General features: G+C 39.2%; 1 protein-coding gene across 1 annotated transcript in view; it reads right to left on the reverse strand.

The window, feature by feature from the left end:
- agbl4 (AGBL carboxypeptidase 4) overlaps positions 1-22723 on the reverse strand; it is a 281454-nt gene that overhangs the window by 160394 nt on the left and 98337 nt on the right. The window contains exon 4 of the mRNA XM_086161185.1: positions 11029-11123. Within this exon, the coding sequence (XP_086017311.1) occupies positions 11029-11123 (95 nt within the window). The remainder of the gene's footprint in view (positions 1-11028; positions 11124-22723) is intronic.

Consider the following 22723-nt stretch of genomic DNA (forward strand, 5'->3'; position numbering starts at 1 on the left):
TTTTACAAGAAGTGGAGTCACGGTTTTTCTTTCCTGCATCTTAATTCTTTCTTTCTTTATTAAATCAAAAGAAACATATTGATGCATCTTTTCATATAGTTTTTACAGAATATAGCTCTGTACTTTGGCAATGTACAAATGTAGTCCTAATTTTCAGTCCAAGTGTATTTATTTTTATTTGGGTGCATGGATCATACCAAACTGCGATGCCAAAAAACTATTCATATCATGTGATGCACATATTATACCATGACTCCAATCAAATATAACACACTAATTTTACTACCAAAAGTTAATGAAAGACAGTTAAGCCCCACTGCTCTTTTAAAAACAGTTTGAAGACCAGAAGGTGAGGGTCACAAGATATACCACCAGCATGAATCCTCTTTTTTTCCCATGCATATTCAGATGCCATCAACTTGTTGATCTTAAATAGATTACAGGTTTCTATGGTGACATTCACGGCTTTCAAACTGAACAAGGAGGTTTCTGGCTGATTGCGCCGATATGTCAGCTGATAATTGAGGAATTAGAATACACACGAGTAGATTGGACGACATTGTTCGCTAAATGACAAGATCTGTCTTCCTTCCCGCCTCCTTAATTATCTTCCTCAGTTATAATTACACGTGTGAAGGTCCAGAGGACAATCACTGTTGTGGTGTACTGTCTGCTCACTGAAGTTAGATGAGATAGGCAGGAGATAATGTAGACACAGACACTGGCTATCACTGAAGGTGACTGTCTATTGTTTGAAAGTCACAAGCATTCATTATACACATGATTCATATGTGCATTTTGGGTCTCAGCATTCACATGATAGACCTACTGTACAGAGTTACTGGTTTAAGGTTAACCAACTGCAGAGGGACAATGGACATATTTTATAAAAAAAAAAAAAAGGAAATGATACATGTGATTAACGGAGAATAATTGTTCCTAAAAATCTCAAGTATTATTATCATACATAGTTCACAGTTAGGACACATAGAGGGCTTTCATTTGGAGCACTGAAGAGTGAGAAAAGTGAGTGACCTGGGGGTCTTTAAGCAGCCTTGTAATTCTGTCTTAATGAAGCTGATGAATATTTGATTTTAGGCAGTCTGCATGAGTCTGATCCCCTGTCAGCAAGTGTCCTTGGGGTGATGGGGGACCTTGGGGAAGACCCCCTTCTTGCACAATCTCCATTTTTTAACCTCACCTTTTTGTTCCTTTTTTCTCCAGATATTTGTTCTTTTCTCTCCACATCTATACCACATTCTGCCTTCCTTCTCATCATCCCTCCGTCTGAGTTGGCAGATAGTGAAGACCCCATCAGACTCTGACTGACTTATCCCCTCATAAACAACTGGTGGGTGTTTGCACGCTGGCAGCCCTCCTGTTTCAGATGCACTAATTTTGACAGGTAATTTTTTTATGCTGATTTTTGTTTTTGCTGTTGTTTTTCCTCCCTATGACTTTAGATTTGATGGATAGGTGATTTGGGGGGTTGGAGTGCATTGTTAAAACTAAGTCTCACAGCTCTGGTCCTCTCACTCTATAGGCTTAAAAACAAAGATGACAGTAATAAAATGGCGAGCCAATTGCTTTTTCCTTGTATTTCCAAAGGGAAATCAGGTTGAGAGAGGAATAAAGGAGGTACAATAATAAAGTTTAGATAAAGGGCTCTCTGGTATCCCATCCCCCAAGCAAAACACAATCAGCACCCAAGGTGGACAGAACATCGCTCAGGGTCATACACATTATTGGAGGGGAGGCAAGAGATTGTGAAGTACATTGTTGGCACCGGTGTAGAAAAACATAAAGCTTTCACCTCAGGGTGCAAGTGCCATGAAACACAGCAGGGACATATCTGGTAGTCGGGGCTGAAGATATTGAAGTTTTTTTTTCTCATTCAATAAATTTGGGAAATAAAAGGCAACCTATTGGCTTGTGTTTAGTATCATGCAGAGGATATGACAATAAATGGATGAAACGAGATTTATGAAAATAAAAAAAAAAAAACAACATCCTGCTCGATCAAATTTGTAGGGCAGGCACATGAAGTCAGTTTCAGAGAAAGGCTTACAAAAGCTGATCCTTGCAGTTAGTGTTCTATCATACTAGACCCCCGCCCTTTTTTCTAAAATTGCATCATTCTATGCAGCTGCAGCACTATATGACTCATTGAAATGGGACATAGTGTTGCTATCTATGCATGAAAATTCAAGTTAATGGGCCACAATAAAGACATCACTGTTTCCATTTAATGGCTCAGTCTTCTAATAGCCAACTTGGCTTTCTTGCCTTCCCTCTCAAAGGAGTCATCCAGATCTCTTTAAGACCTTTGATATTCTCAACACACTGTTTCCTTCAGGCCAATATTTCCCTCCATCCATTCTGCCACTGTTCCTTTGCCCCTCCCTGGCAGCTACAGACAGCCTGCAGTAGCCCAGGGCCTTTCTTGTGCCTTTAGTTTCATTAGTAGGACCCAGATGCTTGGCTGCTTACAAAATTATGAAGGGCCAAAGCCAAACGCCTCCAGATGGGACCCATCTATATTCAGATGAGCTGTTTCCTCATATTCAGAGCAATCCCACCCTGATGTCCTACAGTGTCGTCAACAAACATGCTGACAAACATAAACACAAGCGAGTACAAACAGATGCACACATTCACAGAGGAAACCATGTGCACATATCATGCGCACCCTCAAGGCCTTGGAGGCAAAATGTGATAAACAAATGCACACAAACACAGACAAACATCCACACATACACACTCACAGTTTTGCTGGGTGGCATCACTCTGTACCAAAACAATACTTTAGCTCCAGTCTAAACTGTCAGCTCCAGCTTTTATCTTGCATTGTACTGTGGCCAAAGGCATGGGGGATTTGTGTTAAATGGCCATTTTAAGAGTCAACTTTGACATTGACAATTTAAGTATCCCTTGTTGTGAATCATTTGTGGCATGTGAAGCCACTCTACACATCATCAAAACAAGTCACTCTAACAATAAATTAAGGTTACAGCTGGTAAACCCCAAGACTTTAAAAGTCTGCGATAAGGAGCTGGAAATATGACAGTCCAACTACCAGGCACAAAAGCCAAACATTGGGATCCTAAAAAATCCCAAATGTCCTTTCATTCACAAAAATCTTTGTAATGGGTTCTATAACTTCGACATACAGGACATCAGTATTTTTTGATGGCTCCCCAATAGTATAATGTTTGTCCTGTTTCATATCGCACTGACAGTCAAAATGGGTGGCGAGAGGGGGAGAGTGAATACATCCTTTTTCAATAAAATTGCTTTTATTTCTCTTTTCTATCTCGTAAGTTTAACTCTATTGTAGTAATTAAATCATAGTTGTGAATTTCTAGACAGTCCAATCCCCTGAACTTCACACTCCATTTCACTGCTCACATCTCTGACACCCAGATGCATTTGAGCAACAAAGAGAGGAGACCCATTTCAATACAATCATTCACGCAACACATCCTCTGAAGTGTCTTGACACACAAAAAAAGCAAACCGAAAGTAGAAATTTACTGAAGGTATTTGGTGTGTGAACAAAGTCGAAAAGGGACATGGTCAAATGACATCTAGCACAAATGAAAGACTGCTGAGAGTTCTGTGTGTGCGTTGGTGTGTGAGCTGTGCCTCTGTAAATCAACATTGAGAGAGTTTATGCATAAATGACAGGAGAACAAGATAGGTTGAGGAGAGGCGAATGCAATTAGGAGACGAGAAGGATTTCTTCAAGGATCTGCTTTCAAAAGAGAGGAGAAGAGAGCAGACACACTTTGAGGGCCAGCCAATTGCAAAAACTGGCTCTGCAGAAGCATCTATGAGGCTCCATACCACTGTTAAGTTTGCAAACCTTAAGGAATTCACTGCAGCCTCGGTCGGCGATATTTGTGTGGGTCCACACACACGCAATCACACACAAACTCAAACACGCACACCAACAAACATCTATGTTGTGCCGTCCAACCCCAGGTTGCACTACTCTTTCTCAGAAACACCTGACTTCATGGCTTTGTGGAGTTGCTGAGATAATCCTTAAGCTGGAGTCATGGGGTCAGCTTGCCATCTTGCTGACCACAACCAGAAAACTCCAGACAGCCAAAAGCCAAGCATCAGCATCCCTGCGTAGTATTGTGCGATGCATGTAGTAGCGTCTTCCAGACGCAAATTTATCTTGGGACCAAATATTAATGTATACATGCTGAGCAAGAGAATTTGTCATGTGTCATACCAGAGTTTGAAAGCACTACATATTTTTGAGAAGTTCATGAGGTCAGCTTACAGGAGCAACGAGGAGCGATGATGGGGTCCTCCATCTGAGATACTAAAGCCAGCCGCTGACTTACAGTACAGTAATCAGGGGAGTATTGGCTGCAGAAAAACTGCAACGCCTCACCTAGTTCATTATAAGATGACACAACCAATTTGTACCTCTGCCTGCTGCAATCTACCAAATCTCCCCTGACAAAAGCATTTAGATTAGAGCGCTTTCAGGGAGGGCTGAGCTGACATGTGTACCCAGCCTGTAAAGGGGAAATGAAGAGCCTTTTTAATTCTCCTCCAGGCAAACATAAAACTGTCCAGGTAAGTCATTTGTGGGTTGAATGGAGAGCCAGAAGCAAGTTGCGACTGTCGCATTAACCCTCACTCTTTCTCCTTTTTCTGTCCTTTCTGTGCAAGAAACATTTAAACAGCACTGCTGTTGTGCGCCACCCACGACCCAAACTAACACAAAAACATCCTTATCCTAATCTAGGAGATTATTAATCTATTTGTCACATTTTGTTCCATTATTTTTGTCCTCATAATCCTCTCTCACTTCCTCTGGCAGCATGCTAATGAGTTTCTGTGAACATGGAAGCTGCTGATTGTTCTGATTAAAGCTCTTCTGTCTTTCTCCTTCTCTCTTTCTCTCTCACTTGTGTCTTACTCTGGTTTGTCCCAAATGAAGAATTAGAACTGTAATGGAAAATAAGGTGGGAGAGTCAAGTAGAAATAGTGAGAGGTGCCATTCATTTTTATGAAGGTCTGTGATCACTTTTCTCTCTTAAAGGTTCAGAGACACGGATTAAGGCATGAACACATCTTCCAATTTTGCTTTTTAATCGCACAAACAAACTGGATGTCATCTAAATATTTATTCAGACAAATGCATAACTCTCAATTTCCTCTTGGTATGCAAGCCTCTGATAAATATTTTGTTTGTTTATGTGTGTCATTTTGTCTGTGTGTGAGTACATGCCTATATGTCTGTTTCTACTACAGTTGATCTTTATTGAAAGTTGTGTGTCATCTCCCTAATCGTACAGACAATGCTGAGAAGAAAAATGTAATATATAACAATCTATTATTTTAATCTAAGGCTCCTATAAAAACCAAAAGACTATTAAAAAGACCTTCAACAGTTAGGTTGTGGACTTAAAAAAAATGAGTTCACAGCAACAGAAAAAAACCCAAAACAAAACATAAGATGAAATTAAATCCAAATACCAAAGCAGAGAACAATGATGCAGGGAGAGAGAATGTGTCTCAACAATTATTTTGAGTAAAGCACTTCGGGAAGGCAGTGAAACTGAAAACTGCAGATGCAAAAGACCGTAAAGCTACGATATTCTCAGAAGGAGTTACTTTCATTTTGCCTTATATCTAACAGTAATGGCCACAGGATAAGGTAAGGGGAAAATCGGAGGAACAAACCATTGGTACTAAGTATCAACATTAATCGCCTGCAATTTAGGCCGAGATCTACATGGGAATTACGCAATTTCCATACAATTTTCTTCAAACTAAATAAGCAATTAAAAATCCAGTGTACCACTGAGTCACTTGTTGCAGATAGTCTATATCATAACATTCTGAGGACATTAATAGAAGTTTTCTTGCTGTTGAGCATTTGTTGAAAGCTGTTTAACATCTCCAGTTACATCTCCTGTGTGTATTGCAAGTGTAAAGATATTTTTCAAATGTTTTGTGTCTGATTTGGATGAGAGATATAGCAGCAGTTTGAAAAAAAAAAAAAAATGCCAGGACCGGGGGTTATAAGTGTTCTCATACAGCAAAACGGGGACTGCTTGATGTGTTTATGAAGCGAATCTGTTTGGAAATGAATCGTTAGTCTCGGTTTTATTGCTCAAATTACCCGAGCCGGTCCTTGTCCTGTTTGCCCTTAATTAACAAGCGTTCAATTCCCCTATTAATTAGCTCAAGCTATTAGCTATTTTGCATCACTCTTCATCTGTCGACAATTAAAATGTCTATTATTAAAAGGCATGCCACACAGTTAATTGTGCAAGTAGCTTGGTGGCAGGGGAGGAGAGGGAACAGGAGAATGCGTACTTGCTGAATCCAAGGAGTCAGTTGGGCTGCTCGAACACAAGCTTTTCACTTTGATTGCTTCCAGTCGTCTTCCTGACACTGTCCTCAAAAAAAGACTCATACCTCACTATACTATCAAATAGCTCAGCTCAGAAGCGCAAGAACAACAAACAGGAGGGTTTCCTATTATGCTGGCTGGTGGACTTTCCTTCACAAAGACAATGCAAAATGTGAAGTTCAAATACAACCTTTTACATGATACAGTCAGATTTTTCCACTGCTAACTCACAGTATCAACATTTCTATTCTGAGTCCATTTACTGTATTAAAGAGAATTGTAAATGTCAGCATTATGAAAACTAACTCATATTCCTTTTGTTGCCCTTTCTCTGGAATCCTCTGTTAATGGTTGAAGATAATTTGTCAGAAAATCAAACGATTATAGGATAGAAGTTATGACTGCAGAATACCTGTTGTTTTGCATTTGTTCATATGTATTGTATTTGACTGGACTGCAGAGCTTCTCATAATTTAGATATACAAAGAAAGCAATCCACATAACATGCAACATTTATAAACCAAAGGATTGATATGGAAAGACAAAAGAAAGTGAAACCATTGAAGATAGGCAATTTTAAAGAGAATGCTGTAAAGACAGATAAAGGGGAGCAAGGAACAATACAGAGATCAGTAGTATCCTCTGTCTTTTCCTCAACCGTTCCTCCCCTTTTCTCACCCCTCACCCTTTGCAAGAGCTTAGCAAGTGGCAAGAGAAGCAGCAGGCCAGAGCTGTGCTGATTGACAGAACAATTACTGCTAACACGCACACCAGTGGAGAGGTAGACGTCTCCAAATAGAATTTCACCATAGTGTTGCATCACATGCTTACAGGAACACTTTTGATAGAAAAGCAAAATTGGACCGACCGACTACTGGCTGATTGACTGACTTGGAGCTCAGCACAACTGCATCAAAAGCACTCTTGGATTTTGTTTGCCTCTCATATAAAAGCATTTACCCTTGATCAAGGTTAGATTATTCTAACTTTAGAAGCAATGCCTGGTGACCTTTTTCCTCCAATTATGGCTTTTAACTGTTAGTTTTCACATCTCAAAGTCTTATTTCCCTCCAAACATGGTCTGACTGACAAAGAAGTAGGAACATATTTAAGGTTAAAGGGTAATTACTGTTAACATTTCTTGTTAATATATTTTACTCTGCTAAAAGGTTTGAAAAATCCACAAAATAAGCATAAATAGATGTTAGTATTAAGTCTCTAGATTGCTTAATGGCCTTTCAGCAACATATTTAAAACATATGTCAAATGGTGTTCATGTTATTTTTCAGCCTCTTCCTCGTTTGTTTGGGTCAAAATGAGAGAAACTGCTAGAATACCGACCTACGATGTTAATGTTGCTAAGCAGCATTACAATATTGACCAAATGTTAATGCAAAAGTCTACAAACAAAGCCTGTATTTGCCAAAGACAGGTTCATATTGTTATATATATATATTGTTATCTATACTGCCTCTCCTGCAGGGTGGCAGGAATGCTGGAGTCAATCCCAGCTGACACCGGATGAGAGGCAGGGTTCACGTTGGACTGGTCACCAGTCAATCACAAGGCCAAGTATACCGACATACAACTAGTTAGTCTCTCATTCACCTCTGGTCTTCAACCAACTTACTGCATTTCTTTGTACTTTGGGAGGAAGCCAGGAACTTTCTTGATGGAAGGTGGGATTGCTAAATGCTGTACTGCCATTGTGTCCCTGGGCAATATTCACTGGTCCAGTATTTTGACTGCATTTTTCAGCATAATTCTAGTCTGTTGATCTTCATTGGTTCATAGTTTTTTGGGAAAAAAAAAAAACAAAAAACTCTTTACTAAAATTACATGTCAAAATGTATATATTTTTCAAAATAATTTGTGTAGCCGCGCAATGGTCTGAACTAAAATTACTATGCAAGGCCATTCTACTGTAATTTATAATTATTATATGTGTTTTGGAGTATTTTTTGGTTGATAAAAAGCTACTTTTCAAGAGTCATATCATTCTGTCACATTTTTTTCTTGCTATATTCTCGAAATGAAGTTGGTCAACTAGAAAGTTTCGACATATTTACTTAAGGGGGGGATCAGATATCAGTTCTAGACAACTTCTGTTTGAAAACATAAAATTAGTCACAATTGAGTTATCTGCCAGGATTGGTCAAAAGTAGGGCAATTAGGATTTTTTTAAAACGCAAATCTAAGTGGATTGCACAAGTGTACCCGGTGAAGTGGCTGGTGAATGTATTACCTCCAAAAACCAAGCAAAGGATTCATGCTTAAACATTTCAGAATTTTGTATATACTGTGCAATGATCTGAAATGATATGGTCAAAGCTCAGTAATCTTTCATAATTTACTGACTGACATAGTCAAACATCATTTATACAGTAATGCACACAAAACAGACAAACTAATATGTCATGCACATCAATATGCTCTCCATCAGTATTTGTCTTGCGGGAAGGTGTCTGGAATTTTAAATGCATATGTGCTGTAAAACTTTTTAATTATTTCATCCATCACTTAATATTTTATCAGACATGTACCATGCATTAGAATTTAATGTCAAATACTATGGTCACGGCCGACGTGATGTTCCCATATCAAGAATGTGATAGGTCATGGAGTGAGGGATGGAGAGAGAGTGATAGAGGGATGAGGGATAGATCCTTCCTGTAGCTCTGAATGTGCCGGACTGCAATCAGCCAGTTGTCTCTCTGAGACGCCCAGCTTGCCGAGGCCAGCCAAGCCCTGCAGCCTCTACCACCAAAGGATGCTGAGGCCCTAGGACATAAGGTACCTGCACATGGAGATAAAGGCTTCAACTTCTGGGCTAATACTGACAATTTTTTGATAAATATAGACATGAGGGTGTTGCTTGGATGGGCGAGAGAGCAATCTTTTCCAGCTCACCCTTGCTCGTTCTCTCCTCCCCGTCTAGCTGTCTCCGTAATCTCACTTTTTTGTACTTTGGGGTTTTCTTCTTCTAACCTTTCTGTCTAATTCCATGTAAGTCTCTCTCGCTCTCTCTCTCTCTCAGTCTCCCTCTCCCTCTCTTCATCATCCCATCGCTCTGTACCGTCTTTATCCTGTCCTGTGCGAGTTTGAATCAGACAGATAAAGCTCTACACACTCTGCCTGTTTTATTTATTCCATATCAGCAACTGTCAAAAAAAGATTGCTACTTTCAGAGCTGTTTGTGCATTGTAGTGTTCACAGAAAGTCAAAGATGGGTTGTTGTGTTAAAAGCATCTTGACCACTTTGTGGGGACACAAACAATATCAGCTGGAGGCTTGGAAACCCCAGCCAGTTGAAAATGGCCCTGCAAGAGTATGAGACATGAAACCTGGTTGATGGAACTGAAAGAGGTGCAGAAGGAGGTGTCAGAACACAATTAGCACAGGGAAACAAATGGAGTCAGACCCCACTGTTGACTCCTGCTGTCTCTATCAACTAAATACCATATCGTTCAAGCTCACTAAAACAAAAACAAAAACTTTCTTTTGATAGATCACTACGTGTTACATAAGCAAAAGAGAGCTGTAAAGATTAATATTTGGGACTGACCACTAAGAATCAAAATCATTCTTTATGACATAAAAAAAGTAATTAAACTGAACAACAATTAATGTTTGAAACTACTATCCCAGTTAAAAATATGAGTTGAGCTGACTGTGCTTCCTGAACAGTAACTTAACTGACAGTATAACAACACTCACCTGAGAAATAACACCAATTTTACAACAAGCACTTACCAGCTTCACTGTAAATAAATGGTTGGAAAGATGAGACAATAGTGGCTCTGGCTCTGAAAATGTCATATCTCCACAAGCACTGCAGACAAACTCTGTGTCCAAAGTTCCAACTACACCAAGTCAAAATAGAGAGAGAGAGAGAGAGAGAGAGAGAGAGAGAGAGAGAGAGAGAGAAAACCATCCATGCTGAGCTGCATCATGTTGCACTGTGTTGTATTGAAGACAGCAGTTCATCTTCCCTGTCTACGGTGTTGTGCCCATTGTCTCTCCCCATTAGCCTGCAACTGGCGTGCTACAGTATGGGCGATGCAGGGGCTAGGCTAACAGACGCAGACAGCTCAGGGTGGCAGATGCCTGGCGTTTCTGTGGATGCCCTCCATCAACTGATGACAGATGTCAGGTCTTATCTTGGACGGCAACACTTCATCACACTACCATGTTCTCCCTCCTCGCCCCACTGAATATACCAGCCTGCTTGGCAGATGCCGCACCCACCCGCCCCGTTGCACCATCCTGGATTCCTCCTGCCACACCTTTTCATTTACACGCACATGCACGCACGCACGCACGCACACATTTCTGCAGCCATCACTCAAATGTTATTACATTAGACAGCCGTCATCCCGGCGACCGAGGACTCACATGCTAATGCACCTAAAAACATTGACTCGCATTGTATCAGTCTTGGACTGTTTGTGTGTGTAATAAGTTTATCAAAAGTGCATGAATTTCAAACTGAATGACTGCTGTTCCAGTATTCTAGTGACACCATGATGAGTCAAACTTTAGAGGGGAGCTGAGGATGTTGCATAATATGAAATGCAAAACACAAAGTCATAAACTTCACCTTTAAGTGATTTTAACTACTTATTTTATTGTGATCCACTTACCATTTGGGCCTGCTGGTTGACTTGACCACAGGAGACATGCCATCTCTATACAGACTCTTTGTCTTTGAGAAGTTGACAATGTTGAAAATGACCCTCTGAAAGAGAAACACGAAATCTGTTAAACTTTAACGTTTGGTGTTTTTTGTGGCCTCTATCGATAATGAGGTTCTACATTTTTATGGGCATAATAATTTGGATGCAACAATGCAAAGGAAGAAGGATTGTAATCCAAACTGGATGCAGACAATACATGATTTAACATGGAAGCAAATGCATATCCACATGTGCTGTATATATACAGTTGTGTTCAAAATAACGGTGTTTTTTAAAATGCGAGTTAAGCCCAAAATCCTCAGTATATTAATTACTTAACAGAAAATGAAGGAAAAAATTATATTTGGCTGTTCAAAAAAATAGCAGTGTCTGCATTTTTCGTTACAAACTCAAATATTTACTCAATATACTGTTCCTGTGAATCAGAAAAAAATAATATCTAGTTGTATAACCACTGTTTTTTGAGAACTGCTTCACATCTGTGCTGCAAGTATGTTCTTTGCCAATTGTATCCTCTTCAGCACGTCTCTTTTTTCAACAGTGGGACTTAGCGGGGGCTTCTTGCCAACAGAAGTCTCACACAAGCCTCGCACAAGCGTCTTCTAATTGTCACAGTACTCACAGGTAACTTCAGACCATCTCTGATCTACCTGGAGCTGATCATTGGCTGAGTCTATGCCATTCTGGCTATTGTTTGATCCATTCGAATGGCAGTCCTACATTTCTTCCATGTCTCTCTGGTTTGGCTTTCCATTTTAAAGCATTGTAGATCATTTTAGCTGAGCAGCCTATCATTTTCTGCACTTCTTTATTTGTTTTCCCCTTCTCCCATTAACATAAAGCACACAGTTCTTCTGAACAATGTCTGGCATGACCCATCGTTCTCAGATTTTCAGCGAGAACTGCATGTACAACATGTGCTGGCCACCTGAATGGCACCGGTTTCTTCACATATTGAATAACCTCACTGATAGAACTCCACATTGCTATTATTTTGAACACACCCCTTTCACTAAATTATTCAATTACACAGACTCAGGAGCAGTCATATCATGCATGTTGGGTCTGTTGGTTTCTCTGACTCCACTACACCTACTGGTAAATTATTTGCCACGTAGTACTATAATTTATACCAAAAACAGTGAAGGATCTAGTTAGTCATGTTGGACTGGTATTATTTTGAACACTGTACATATGTGTGTGTGAGTGTTTGTATACATATATGAGTACACACACACACACACACACACACACACACACACACACACACACACACACACACACACACACACAATTTGCAAAAGTTCAATGTTGGATGTCTTATCTGAAGCAAGGGGACTCTCACACAGACCTTTTACATAGCATAAGAGCCCCAAATTCAGTTTCTTTTTCGCTTTTGTTAGGAAAGAAATCAACTTATCTGGTTTTATTGATAACAACAGTCCATAAAACCAAAAGCAGCCCCCTCCACACACACACACACACACATACACACACTCACAGGGTGGGTCATGGTGGGACATTATGGTTCTCACCATAGGACATGTGGTTCTCACCATAGGAATAAATGCTAGCTGGAACTATGGAACTATTAACTTTTGCCTGCAGTTGCCTGCAGTGCAAAGGACAGCTGCAGCCTCTGGTTTCCTACCTCAATTTGACCAAGGACTTCGAGCATGATTAGGATCAGGGGAAAAGCAAAGTGTGAACTGAGAAATATATAAATATATATTATATACTTTTCAAGGTCAAATGAATGACAATAGTAATACTGTAGTGAGGTAAATGAATCCTTTTAATGGGGCATATCAAATTACCAACGAAGTCTAGGTGGTGAAAGTTAACTGGGTGCTACTGAAATCCTATTATAGACTACCCGCCCTCCCCCCATTCTTTTCTTTCTCCTCTACCATCCCCCTATTTCTCCCTTTTCCTCCTGCCTAGCATCAGAGGAATGTGGATTGCGGATTGTGGCAGGCTGATTCAGACCTAGGTAAAATGACATCTAACTGATGTTGAGACTGGCAGCGGGCTCCTGTTGCAGGGAGATAAGACCATTGCTGCTGGCATTTCAATTACACTTTACTGCCCCGCACATCTGTTGCAAGAGCTACTTTTCAGCCTTTTCCCCTCAGGCAAATACAGCCTTACTCTGACTTCCCTAGCTTTCTTTGACTGCACAGCCTCCTACCCAATTCTTTTCCACAACTAATTCAAATTGTCTACCTCCTTAGCTTCACTCTGCCCACTGTTTGTAATCTATTTGTTCAACCTGTTTAACTCAGAGAGAGCTGAGACTGGACAGATGACAGAGACATAGGACTGGGGAGGAAGAAGAAGGTGGAATAACAGGCAGAGTAATACATAAAAAGGTGGGAGACAGTCAAGCAGATGGAAAGGTATGGGTGGAAATGGACAAAAAAGATCAGGAGAATAGAATAAGCTGATAAACAAGGGCAAGAAAAGCAAAATCTCTGTGAATAGGAAAACCAGGCTCTGCTGGCTGGATGGTCAGGTGCAAGGGACATTTACGTCTGACCTTAGAATGACATCCATTGAATGTATACGTTTATCTTTTTCAGCAGTTATGTCAGTTATGTCATGAAGTTTGGCATGCCAATGTACACAATGCCAATGTAAAGATACAATATTGATATGGCAACTATAATTGTTCTCCAGCATAAATCCACATGGAGATACAGAGGGTTAAAGCAACTCAGCTCTGGTGTAGTAACCAGGTTATGAGGACTTTATATTGTTGTGTTTGTGATGTTTGATTCTGAAATTAAAGTTTTCTCTTTAGATTTTTTGGGGGGAGAAATGTGATGTCAATCAGTGTGCATTCTTAATGAATAAGGTGCACAGTTGTGGACACATTATTGAACTCTCTTAAGTTGTATTAGCAAGAACATTCAATTTTAATTTGCGAAATACTCCGAAGGAATAAATGAAGGAAAGAATAGAGACACTGGAAAAGCTAACAGATGTTTTCTTGTGAGTTGACAAGCATGTCTCAATATGTCTTTTTTTACTAGTTTTGTTATTTTCTGTTTTTTGAATGAGAGTAAAAGATTTATTTAAGCAATGGTCAACCTATGCCTGCAATCTGTGGTATAATGGCAGCATCAAAATATTTCTACATAACACATAGTTGATAGCTCACTGCATCCTAATTCACATTGGATTTCTAATCAAATATGATTAACACTTTATTGTCTTCCTCTGTATCTCTCTTCTTAAAGCACATGGTATGCTTATTGCTTCATCTTACAACTTGTTAGTGTAAAGTGTAAACAACATAAACAGAAGCAGAACTTTCAGACTCATACTTGTAAATTGTGTTTGAAAAAGCTAAAGCGTAACTTCAATGGCAAGTCAAAATGTAACTACACAAATCACTGGTAAGGCATCATATTTCCATATTCAATAAGCAGTTTCCAATTTACATAATAAACTGTGTGCACATGAGAGGCTGTTCATTCCTAGATTTACACATTTCCATTTATAAAAAAGACAATTTCTTTTTTTTGTGGCATTCACAGTCATGGCATTATTATGAACTTGCTAATGACAACAATGATAATAGGTCAAAGACACAAATTTGTTAAAACAAAACAAAGGAGCTCTGGGGCCAATTCTACAGATCATTAAAACTCATGGCCAACTAGGACCAATTTAGAGCTCACCATGAGTGATTGTGTGTGCATGTGTGTGTGTGTGTGAGTGTCCTTGTGCACTATCTGCACGTGTGATGCCCCGGAAGATTTAATTAGGCTGGGAGCAGTTAGAAGAGATTAACATCCAGGCTGTCTGAGCTGTCATGTCGACGAAGCGTGTCAAAACCTTTGTTGTCCCCATCAATGCTGTATGGCAGAGTGGAACAGGTATCTGTGGTGCAACAACACGTGCAAAGGAAAGTATATACACCACATTGATGACACCCTTAATTATTGAACTGAAAAGCAAAGTCAAGTCAAACAAAAATGTTGTAAATAACTACTCCGCATTGGAGAAGCCTTCAAAATTTCATCAGCCACTCTAGAGAATGATTGATATGACCTCTAGGGTTGGTAGTAGCCGGCAACATGATAAATTCAGATTTGTACTTCCTCCCAGCAGCAAATACCTATGATGTTACAGGAGAAACACACAGCTTGTTTGAACTGAACTATGAATCAAAAAGTACTTTTGTTGTTGCAAGCTTTTTTTTTTCCTTTCTCATACAGAAATATCTAGCAACTTGAATAATCCTGTCCACACCATTTACTTCCTCCTTCCTTTCTCAGTTACATGATTTTACAGTGGTTGGTATCAATTTCCAGCAACCTTTAAAACATACTTAAAAGCCAGCCACAGGGGCTAATATTTCATTCTTTATGTCGCCTAAGGCAGGGATTGAATTTAGGATCAAACACCGTCTTGAGATATTCATTGTTTAGCATTCTAGAAACATAGACAAATACCTCTTTGGAGGAAATTAATGCTTTGGAACTGTGAAAACTGAGTCGAACAAATGAGCCACACGTTTTTCATTGAGCTTGCAGCCAAAATGTACATGTATGTATCAGGTACCTGATATACCTGAGAACTGAGACAGCTTCTGGGCTGACCATTGCACTGCCCTCTAGACCCATACTGTGAGAGAAGCAGAGCTCATAGGTGTTACTCTACAAAAAAGTATTTCTACATGATTGCTCAGCTAATTGGAGGTCACACATGAAAATACTGATAACAATACAACTGTTTTATATTTGTGGCTGAGGACTATTAGTAAAACGGTGATAGACTATTGCTCAAAATATTGCAAAATTATTAAGTGAGACCTATAAGTATAAGTATTAGCATTTATTCCTATAGCAAGAAATACCGGTTATGAAAAGAGCAAACATTATAGTGGGTATTAGATTTGACATAAATCTATAAATTAATGAGCAATGAAGTGTAGCGGCCACTTTGACAGAATTTCTTTCTTTCTTTTTTTAATGAACTCAAATTAGATAAGACACGTTTACCAAGGATGAGGTGATAACCTGTATATTTGGTACTCGATACCCTTCCTCAACAATAGGGTGCGGCTCACTGATTCACCTTGGCTACACTGATCTCACAGCATAACACAACCCAGCAGAGCAGATCTGTGAGGCCTGTCTATAGCCATTAGAGTAGAGAGAGGCTGATAGCTGCTGGCAGCTCGACCTGACCCCCCTTGTTGTCTTTGATCGGTCTGATCACTGACGCGCAGTGTATCATTGGACCACAGAACTGGAGAATACCTGAAAAAAGCCAAGAGCACAAAATACACACCCAGCCTCTGATACAAGCATGCTTGTTCAGAAGCACATATAATACATTGGATGCCACTGTGTATATTGGAAAATGAAACCAAAACGAACTTGATAAAACACACTCAAAACAAAAGGGATGAAGTAAAGGTGTTCCCCAAAATTGGAGCCTTGTGAGGTGGCATGAGTTGGTGCGATGATGATGATGTGATGTAGATGTGTTTAAAAAACAGTGTAGTCTTTCTTCCCGTGCACCACACAGCAGGTATTACATCCCTATTTTAAAATATGCTTGGATGTTGAAAACATTAATATGTTCTCATTGATTATGTTTTGATTAATGATTTTTCCCCCACTGATGAACATTTTAGTTCTATAACAGATTATTCTTTTTCAAGTGGACGTGCGTTGCTGAATGTAGTACCACAGAATCTGAGGACTCAGTGAAACTGTGAAGAATAATCTCAGATAGGACTGACCCGGTGAACAACAGCTTTGAGTAGGTTTACATGGATTGAAATAATCTGATATGAACTAGGTTAAAGCAGTACTTAAAATAAGACATTTCCTGAAGACCTTAACCAGAATATGGTGATATTAAGCAGGGATATAATTAAGACATGTCGGGACTATTTATTTTACTTGCATTTTTTAAGTGCATAATCAACATTTATAAGTAATTCACGGCTGTGTAGATGATCTGCAGCTGTACACGCCATTGAGCATAGATGGACTGGATTCACTAGACTTGGTGCGTTCCTGGTTGCTGTTAAGAGGCGGTGATCAGCAATATTTTTACTCCTAAACCCAGCCAAGACAGAAATGATAATCACTGGACCAGCAAGGCTGAATCATTTTGATGAAACTTCACTGTCTTTGGATGACAGTGTTATTCATGCAGTAACAGAGTTAGTAACCTTCAGTGTGTTCTTTGACAGGACACGTTCTTTTGTCTTTCATATTAAAACAGTTACCAGAGTTGCCTTTAACCACTTAAGAAACATGACTTAGATGAGGCCTGTCTAGTCATTTAAGGATGCAGAAATCCTTATCCATACATTTGTGCTACTACAATTTTGCTATTTTATCCCGATTGAAAAAGCAGAGTGCCCAAGACCAGCAAATTGTCCATAATGCAGCAGCACATGTTCTGACTGGGGTAAGTATTTGAAGATATTACTCCAGTGCTGGCCTTCTGTTCAGATGAGAGCAGACTTTGTGGCGTTGCTCTTCACCCTTAAAATAGTCAACGGAATAAACCCAGTGAGAAGCTTTCTTGTTAGATTCTAGCCGGGGTGTAGGGTGAATAACATTTCAAGTAGAGTTTCATTTAAAACTTATATTGCCTTTCCAGTGAATTCAACACATTTAAATATTCAATTTTGACCGATTCCTTGGTGGTGTTCTCATTGACGTTATAAGATAGTTTGTTTAAACACAAGTGCGCATTAGATTTGGGGAAGCTCTTGTTTTCCTTCCAAATGCTGCTAATCGCTCCAAAAGCTACTCTATTTGCCTGCATTGCCTGCTTCAGGTTTTAGCATTCTCAAAAAACAGAAAGTCTTTTTAGTAGGTTTGGGGTTACTCCCTTGGGTGACATTATGGTGAAGGTCTGTTCAAGCAGGGCAGCTCAGCTGTTGCTAAGCTCCTGTAAAGCCTAGTGACAGCAAAGAAGGTCACAAAACAGCATTAGATGACGATAACAGCATGACAAGGGGACACTGAGGGACAGCCCTTGCCCCTATAGGAGAGGACATTGGTCATAAGCTTGCAAGGATTGGGCCAGACATATGTGTGTGTCTTTGCATGTCAGTAAACAGAGGGAGAATGCTTAATCCTTCAGAGGTACCTTTACATGAACAGCCTTGAATAACTGAAGTACATAAATTGTTCAAGGTCACATGTTGACAGCATTGACAAAAGGAAATGTCACAGGAAACATCACAAAAAGATGGATGGGAACAACATTCATAATTAATCATGCTGATTATTCCCAAAGATATTCAACTCTGTTGTTTATCATCAGTTTAATGCTGGTGTTGACATTTTAGAATCCCGATCATGAATGCAAAATTTATTTATGGATACAAACAGGAGGCTGTTAAAACCTTTTAACTCTAGTTACTGCACAGACATGAAAACCTGCGATAAAATCAATACTAAATTTGCTCTACAACTATCCAAAGATAGTTTTAAATGAATCATTTGTATGTTGTGTTGTTGTCCCTCAATGTTTGTACTGAACATTTCCAATGTTGGGTATGTTTCAAGCAGATTGAGATCTGCAAAATGTGTGTTCAGATTGTTCCTCATCCGCCAATAAAAAAAAAGACATGCTGCATGGACGCGCGCACGCTTAACACACACACACGGACGCACACACACAAACAAACAAACAAACCTAGGGTAAATTGAAAAGCACAGGACAATTATTTCTCGACAGTAGCTTGCCTACTGTAGCTCTGGTTTGTTTGCACTTAGTGTGAAATGCCCTGTGGCAAAAGTGAGCTAATATGCAGGGGACATGGTGAGATACCTACCTATTGATCCTGGAGGCCACAAGCTGCAGCAGCAGCCTTTTAAATGTCAGCTTTTAATTTCCTTCTCCCTCCTTCACTGAAAAAGATTTATTCAAAGCAGTGCTGTTCCACGAGATATCAGATAGCACGGTGACAGTCTTTTAAAGAGCTTTTGTTTGGTTTAGGCATTCATGGCTTTTTGTATCAGACTCTTTTATTCAACAAGAGGAGGGGGAAGTTTCTGCATTGGCCACCATGTTGAAAGGCAATCTCTCTCTGCCATTGTAAAGCAATGTACAACGGGAACTTCTTTAATTAGGGTTCCTCTCACACTGAGTGACAGCAATGGCTGTTACCCTCCAGACAGTGAGGGAGGTCACACACATACACTCACAAACACACACACACACAAAACATTGATTTTCATAATCCATTCTCTAGTCCTCTACTGTAACCCCAGATATACCCTAATCATTCATAGAAAAGACAGAAAACATGACATCTGCTGGACATTAAGTCACCTTCTTTATTTGTTTAGTCTACCAAATAAAAATGACAGACACATTATAGCAACAAGTACACATCTGTGAGTGTGTGTGTGTGCGTGCGTGTTTGTGTGTGTGTGTGTGTGTGTGTGTGTGTGTATGTACACCTACGCACACCTACACAGGCGATAACTGCACAAGGCTCATAATCAGATTATCAGACTGTAGCTGGAGACAGTAGCTAGATAAGACAGTTTTTCCATAGGTTACATAATCCACTTATAACAACAAAAATACAAAATAATGCTCCATGCTCCTCTTGATATTAGTTCAATTTGCCAACTTATTGATATTCAAATTTCTTTAAAAAATTGAGAAAAGTTGATTATTTTTCTTCTTTCTTAAGCATGTGCTAAGTTTATGTGGGGCAGAGTATCAATCACAAAATAATTACTGAGATTGTATTACAATAAAAACTTTAGTCATAGTTCTTTTGATACAGATTCAACAGTGAGTGTTCATGGTGATCCAAGCTTTCAAAGTCTCCAACTTTTGTCCACATGGTCTGACACGTTAGCATTTGTTTTAGCTACAGCTTTGTTCCAATGTGTACCTGTTATTGCATTAAAAAAATGACTATTCTAGCACACAATGGCAAGCTGCCCTTTTCGCTTATGCATATACATGAGGTGACATACAAGAAAAGTGTAATTATGTCCTGTTGTAAGAACGAAAACCAGACGGGGAAAAGGTGTATTTGGTTCTGTGATGACATTTTGATGTTCTTTAAACAGCTGAAGATTATATATTTGAAGTGAGAAAGGCAAAACCCCTACCAAGAAGCAGTACAATGACACAACTTTGGTTCCTTTACATAATGTCAAAACCAACAGTTTTGCTTGTTTTTAACCCCTTTTTACCTTGCCCGACGTCGCTGTTTCACTTGACTTATGTTTCGGCCTATAGCTTGAACCCTTTTTCTTGCCTGATGACAATTCAAGCTGGACTATTTTCCATGTTTCAAACACTAAGTTGCCCCCTCACCTCCTGGCATCCTTAAAGTATTAGAAATTACTCTAGTATTTTTCCCTCGAGACGAGGGTTTTTTGTAAGTACTATCATCATTTTGATAACTGTATTTGATTAGTTACTGGTTACATTATATAATTGCGCTACCTTTGTCTGTATTAAAAAACATGTAAGAGGAATTGTCTCCTCTACTGTACCATAGGAAAGTGTGTCCCTAATCAGCTTTGCCATGGTTCACATCAATGTGTCTGTTTAAAAAAAAAAGAAAATGAAGAAGCAGTAAAAGTCATATTTTTAAACAGGAGAAAAATGCAATTTTTTAACTAGCTCATGGACATGTTTTTTTTCCCTCTCCATTGTGTTGCCTCTAGTCTGTCCACATCCAGTCCCTTAGCAGAGACAAGACCACTGCCACAGGGATGAACAAAGCAACAGTAATAGCCAACAACAGCGCTTCCCTTTTTTTCTACCCTCCATACATCAGGTTTCCCACCTTATTTTTCCACATCCCTTACATCTCCTCTTCTGCTTTAAACATAGAAGAGATAATTTGCTCATTCTGCAGGCAGCATCTCTTTCTATTTATCTTTCGTCTTGTCTCTTCTTTTTCCTCTCTCTTCCTCTCCGTCTCCGCCTGGCTCAGGCAAGACTGTGCTGTCAGGCCCTTCCAGAGCAGAGGGGTTGTCAGGAGTGATGGATGACTATCAACCTTCTGCTGTCTTCCACTACGCTCCTGGGAGATTTACAGGCTCGCTGACTACCAGGCATGAAAACCAATCTCTCTTTCTCATTCTTCCCTCCCTCCCGCCATCCACCCATGTCTCGCTCCTTCCATCTTACCACCTCTATTTCTACATTCCTCCCATTACCAAAAAATCTTTCCATAATGGAAAAAAACGTGTAAAAAAAACAGCAAAATTTGTTTGTGGGCCAAGGAGGGGTTATTGTGGATGTGTGAGAAGTTAATAGCGTCTTCAGAGTGGTACGCCTTGTCTTTGATAGTATATCTTGCACATCTTCATTATCTGTATTCTTTTAAAGATATGAACATCTATATTCCTCATCCAAATGGTAGTTATTGCACTGAAGAATGCTGTTGTTTAAAAATAGTAACCACAGAGCCTTTTGTATACTACACAGCAGTTCCCTTCCTTACACCCATTCTTTCATTTTTAATTGGTTATATTTTTCCTAGTATACTTTTCAAGCTAGTAGTATTGCAAATATTTCCCATACATGCTAAAAATCATTACACTGTGAAGAGATTTTCACATGTTATTTAACATAGGAAAAAAAAGAAAAAAAAATATAATCACTGATATACAGGAGATAACAGCTCTGTTTCCCCAAAGTATGTGACCATTAACATCACACAGTACTGTGGGTCCCTCTTGTAGGAATTTGAATGCTAATAAAGTGTTTTGGAGTTGCTAAAATCACCAAAGCAAAATAAACAACTAAGATACAGCATTGTTTTGCATCAAAGCCGACAGTCGTGACATAAGCACCTCTGTGCACAACCCACTTATCTCTTAAATCTATGCAATCAGAAAGATTCAACACTTCCACTTTGGCATGAAATCTCACAGTCATGCTGACTTGTTCAGAGATTCCAGGCAGCAACAGGTCAGCATAATTCATAGGTCAACATATGTTCAGCCTGACTTTGCTATCAAATTTATGGAAGTATTGTGTGATTTAATTTGTGACTAATTAAATGTTTCACTGTTCAAAGTTCACAAGACTATAAATTTTGATAACTGTTTAATTGCATCTATGAAAGCAATGTCACTGTGAACATCTTAAAATCACTTACAAGCTTCTACAACTCAAGCGTTTATAAGTCTGCAGATGGGCAACACAAATTTAAACAATCAATTGTCAATTATTATTGTAATCATACTAGAAAACCGAATCGGGAGAAGGAACCCCCCTCAGGAAGATATGATTTATTCAAAACTGCTTTTTAAGATGTGATGAATTTAGACAAGGACACACTTTACACACACGCACACACACACACTCGCACAGGATTTGAATGGTATTATGTTACAATATAACTTTTTTAATTGTAAACTAAATTAAATGGTTATATGTTGTAGTAGAATGAAACCACACAATGACCCCATTGATTCGAGTCAGTGAATAAATCATGGAAATATCATTACTTACATACAAGAGGCACATGCTATCATTTGCAGTGGCCAATGTTTTCCTAAACATGTTTTTTTTTTATTCATCTATGATTTTTTTGTTTGTATAAAACATTAACCCCTACATTGGGTAACACAGAAATATAGCATTATATTTTTGCCACAAATCTCAA

The sequence above is a fragment of the Fistularia commersonii genome, chromosome 16 (assembly GCF_037954325.1).
Source record: "Fistularia commersonii isolate RoL2024-O1a breed Wild chromosome 16, RoL_Fcom_v1.0, whole genome shotgun sequence".
NCBI classification, from domain to species: domain Eukaryota; kingdom Metazoa; phylum Chordata; class Actinopteri; order Syngnathiformes; family Fistulariidae; genus Fistularia; species Fistularia commersonii.